Source organism: Danio rerio, chromosome 18 (genome assembly GCF_052040795.2).
Source record: "Danio rerio strain M-AB ecotype USA chromosome 18, GRCz13ab, whole genome shotgun sequence".
In the NCBI taxonomy this organism is placed as follows: domain Eukaryota; kingdom Metazoa; phylum Chordata; class Actinopteri; order Cypriniformes; family Danionidae; genus Danio; species Danio rerio.
In genome coordinates, this window is record NC_141038.1 from 5,812,501 (window position 1) to 5,817,500 (window position 5,000).

At 36.4% G+C, this 5,000-nt stretch overlaps 1 protein-coding gene across 1 annotated transcript in view; it reads left to right on the forward strand.

The window, feature by feature from the left end:
* Positions 1-5,000, forward strand: part of si (sucrase-isomaltase) — a 135,362-nt gene that overhangs the window by 86,771 nt on the left and 43,591 nt on the right. Inside the window, exons 31-34 of the mRNA XM_087292769.1 lie at positions 383-508; positions 2,737-2,868; positions 2,988-3,107; positions 4,591-4,653. Of these exons, the coding sequence (XP_087148895.1) occupies positions 383-508; positions 2,737-2,868; positions 2,988-3,107; positions 4,591-4,653 (441 nt within the window). The remainder of the gene's footprint in view (positions 1-382; positions 509-2,736; positions 2,869-2,987; positions 3,108-4,590; positions 4,654-5,000) is intronic.

Below are 5,000 nucleotides of genomic sequence, written 5' to 3' on the forward strand. Positions count from 1 at the left end.
GTGTTATTCCTGGTTTGATGAGGTTTAGCAGCTGGAGTTTCTCTGCCTCATTGCCCACAGTGTACTCAATCTAAACACACACACACACACACACACACACACACACACACGCACGCACACACACACACACACACACACACAAACACACACACACACGCACACACACACACACACACACACACACACACACACACAAAATAACATTGGAGAACTCACATGCATAAATGAAATACATAAATATTTATCTAAAAGAATCTCGCTTGTCACATAGACAGAAGGGACTATTAGATTCTCTTAAGCCACTTGAATATTTATGTCGTCAATCTATTTGCATAAAATGTAAAAACATTTTCATCTCGGTTTGTGCATTTTGTTTTGACAGTTGATTGGCCGCCCGGTTCTTCCAGCCTATTGGTCGCTTGGATTCCAGCTTTGTCGCTATGGCTATGCCAACGATTCGGAGATCGCAGATCTTTACAGAGACATGAGAGCTGCTGAGATCCCCTATGTGAGTAGTCTCATCACATTTAGTCTTCCTTTAAATGCAAAACAGTGATTTAACTCAGAGTGAACTTTCATTTCAGACTGCTTTTATCCTATAACTACTTAAAATTGTCATGTTTTCAAAAAAATGCCATCAAAGTGCGTTGTTATTAGTTCTACGACAGCCATCACCAAACTAACTTTCAATGAAAGTGTTCACTTTAACTTCATGTAACATTTCTTTCTGTGTTTAATAGATGTCTAATAGACATTTTATGTAGATTTTATATGTGCACACTGTTAATAATTTCCTGTAGAGTCTACAGAGCAGTTCGCCAGTAACTTATTGGAAAATAAATTACAGCTAAAATACTGTATTTATATGTACATTACCATTTATCTTACTCTATATATATTCACAGAATGGTATGTATATCATTACTGTAAAATATACAGTAATATTTACAATTCAACTTAACACTATAAATGTACTGTACTGTACTATACTGTATATTAAAATACAGTAACGTACAGCATAACTGTCCTACAGTAAAATACAGCTAATATTACAGTTAAATACTGTATAATTTACAAAAATTGTTAACAGTGTAGTCATTAATTCCTGTTTATTGTCTATTTCTGGGCTTCTGTTAGACATTGATTTTCACTGACATCCCAAATTAGCCTTGCTTTTGCCAAGACGTCTATGTTTCAATGTCTATTTGACATCCTTAAACCACAAATAATCCTTGATATGGTCCTACTGTATTTACTTGAATGGAGAAAATACTCAAATCCCACAAACTGTTCAGAAAACTAACAATTGTGAATCAGCCAATAAAAAAAAAAATGGCCTCATAATTGTTCTCTCTTACAATCAAATGGCATAAAAAATGTAACATTTATTTCGTTTTATAACTTTTTCTGACCCTTTATTATTTATTTATTTATTTATTTATTTATTTATTTATTTATTCATTCATTCATTCATTCATTTATGCTAAAATAAATAAATAAATTCCTCTTGATTTAAGAATGTTTATATATTTGTAAGGGACAAGGAGACACTGAAAATAACCCTTTTGGGGCTTTTTCCTCTTCCTGCACGTTATGGCTTATTTTTCTGTTTTATTCCAATCTTTTGTATTATTGTGCAAATAAATAAATAAACAAATAAATAAACCACTCACAAAAATCTACAGTGGTGCTGCTTGCATGTAAAATGATGGCAAAATATTGTTCATTTTGAACACTGAGTTACAGTGATAATCATTCATTCATTTATCTTCCTTTGGCTTAGTCCCTGATTATCAGGGGTCGCCACAGCAAAATGAACCTCTAACTACTATGAGTTAAACTGATATTCATTCATTCATTCATTCATTCATTCATTCATTCATTCATTCATTCATTCATTCAATCATTTTCCTTTGACTTAGTTCCTGATTATCAGGGGTCGCCACAGCATAAAGAACCACCAACTTCTATGAGTTATACTAATATTCATTCATTCATTCATTCATTCATTCATTCATTCATTCATTTACCTTCAACTTAGTCCCTGATTTTCAGGAGTCGCCACAGCGGAATGAACCACCAACTACAATAAGTTATACTGATATTCATTTATTTATTCATTCATTCATTTTCCTTCGACTTAGTCGCTGATTATCAGGGGTTGCCACAGTAGTTTGAACCTCCAACTACTATGAGTCATAGTGATATTTATTTATTCATTCATTCATTTATTCATTCATTCATTTTCCTTCGACTTAGTCCCTGATTATCAGGGATCGCCACAGCGGAATGAACCACCAACAACTATGAGTTATACTGATATTTATTCATTCATTTACCTTCAACTTAGTACCTGATTACCAGGGGTCGCCACAGCAAAATGAACCTCCAGCTACTATGAGTTATACTGATATTCATTCATTTATTCATTTTCCTTTGATTTAGTCCCTGATTATTAGTGGTCACCACAGCGGAATGAACCACCAACTACTATAAGTTATACTATTATTCAATCATTCATTCATTCAATCATTCATTTTCCTTCGACTAGGTCCCTGATTTTCAGGGGTTGCAACAGCGAAATGAACAACCAACTACAATGAGTTATACTGATATTGATTGATTCATTCATTCATTGATTCATTTTTTCATTGTTTTACATAGAAAATGCCTCTTCAGTCGCAACCCAGTACTGAGAAAAACTATACTGATATTTATTCTTTAATTTCTTTAAAGGACGTTCAGTATGCAGATATTGACTATATGGAGAGGCAGATGGACTTCACTCTGGACAAAACTAATTTCCCGGGACTGCCTGCTCTGGTGGACAGCATGAGGGGAGATGGCATGCGTTTCATTTTCATTCTGGTAAAAACAATTCTTTATCACTGGAGAAAAAAACAGTTGTGCATATAACACTATGTGTTTTACAGTTTATAGAGAGACAGTTTATAGAGAGACATGTTTTATGTGTTTTTGTGCTTTAGGACCCGGCTATAGCAGCCAATGAGACGACAGGGTCCTACGCTGCATTTGACAGCGGAATTGAAAAAGACGTTTTCATCAAATGGCCTCCTGCGCTCAGCAATGACATTGTGTGGGGAAAGGTACGACAAACACAAAGAGGAAGAGGAACATTTATTGATTCTCTGTCAATAGTTTTGTTGATGGTATTCATTTTGTGCTCTGCGGGTCAACCTTTTGAACTTTGCGGCTTTTAAAATATTGGATTGCCTCAGTTGTAACTTAAGAAAGTATAATGTATCATCTTTTACTTGGAAAAGCCTGAAAAATGGGAATAAAGCAACACAGGCTCATTGGGAAAATGTGCCCAGGGCTACACTTTTAAAAACTGACAAATATGTGCTTGAGGGTACATTCTGCAGCATTTTCTGTGTGTAAAACAATTGCTATTGAATCCTAAATCAAAACTAGATAAACAAAATGAACTTTAAATGTGATTATTAATTGTTAATTATTATTAATTATTAAGTGCAGATTAAAGAATTCTGAATTGTCAGGAAAATTTAAAATCTATTTTAGATTACAATATTGATTTAGAGGATTTGAAAGTAATACTAAATAATCTTCTAGCCAGTGGCCTTTAAACAACCCAGGCACATTCTGGAAATGTAGCCCCGTAGACTATTCTGGAGACTGCGAAATATGTCCCGGGAGGTACGTATTTGTGCAGTTTTTGTTTTCGCGAATCCGCGTGAGGGCGCTGTGCGTGCTTTTTCGCATTTCAAACGCGAAACGTTTGCACCCGTGCTGTTCTCGCGTAAAGTCCTTGGAGGCCGCTGTCGAGCAACCGTCTGTCAGACTGACCGAATGACCGAATTATTGACTGGACGACGGGCCATTCGGCTGACCCACCCTCCTCCTCCTCCACCTTCCCTAAACCCAACCGGTTTTACAGATTGACCCGCCGGCCTGCCCACTCGCTTACCTAAACCCAAGCGACGATTTACAAAAGCCGTCCAGAAAAAGAAAAGCCCTCGTCTGAATTTGACTGCGCTTTCGGATTTGACCACGTTCTCGCCCTGTTATGAACAAAGTGTCGTTCACTTTATTTTTTGGATTCTGTTTTCGTCTTACCTGATTTCTGGAACACCTGTTCCCTGGACTTGAACCCGGTCATTGCCAACGTCGCGGTAAGCTCCCCTCCGGCTCTACGCTCCACCGACAAACACGACGAGCTAACCGGACAAACTGGTTGCGGCGGAAAAGCCCTCCACATGGAGGTGAGCTTTTATCCGGCGAGTGCAAAGAGGAGCGGCGTCACACAAGCTCAGGCTTAGAATGTAAAAGCAGTATGAGTGCAGGCCGAGGGTGAGAGGGGAGGGGGGACAAGCACGCTTTGGCACAGTTCAAGGCAACTGTGCCTAATGTGAAAACACCCTAAGATCATACATTATGACTACTAATAAACATCTAGTATCTAAATAATAGGCAGAAAAGACAGAAAGTGTTCCCAAAACAAAATTTCTAGTGTTTAACACATACAGAATGACCAAAATCAAAGTAAAAATGATTTCATTACAGCCTATTCTGAACACAGATTTGAGTTGTTGTTTCTGCATGTTTTAGGTTTGGCCTGACTATCCCAATATCACCGTGGACAATTCTTTGGACTGGGATACTCAAGTAGAGGTATCTGTCTCTCTTTTTAAAATCTGTATTTATTATCTCTACCTCTCTATAACATGAGAACCAGGCATCTTTTCTCTTCACTACAAAAAAATATCTTCTTACTTTTTTATTATTGTTTCTTGTCAAAATATCTAAAAACTCTTAAATCAAGAAGCTTGGCAAGCAGCAAACATTGTCTTGTTTTAGGAAATAATATGCTAAAATGAAGTGATTTTTTTCTTAAAACAAGCTAAATAATCTGCCATTGGGATAAGAAAAATAATCTAAACAAAAAAAAAAGAAGATTATTTTGCTTGTTTTAAGAAAACAATTTCCCATATTACTACTTAAAACAAGACAATGTTTGT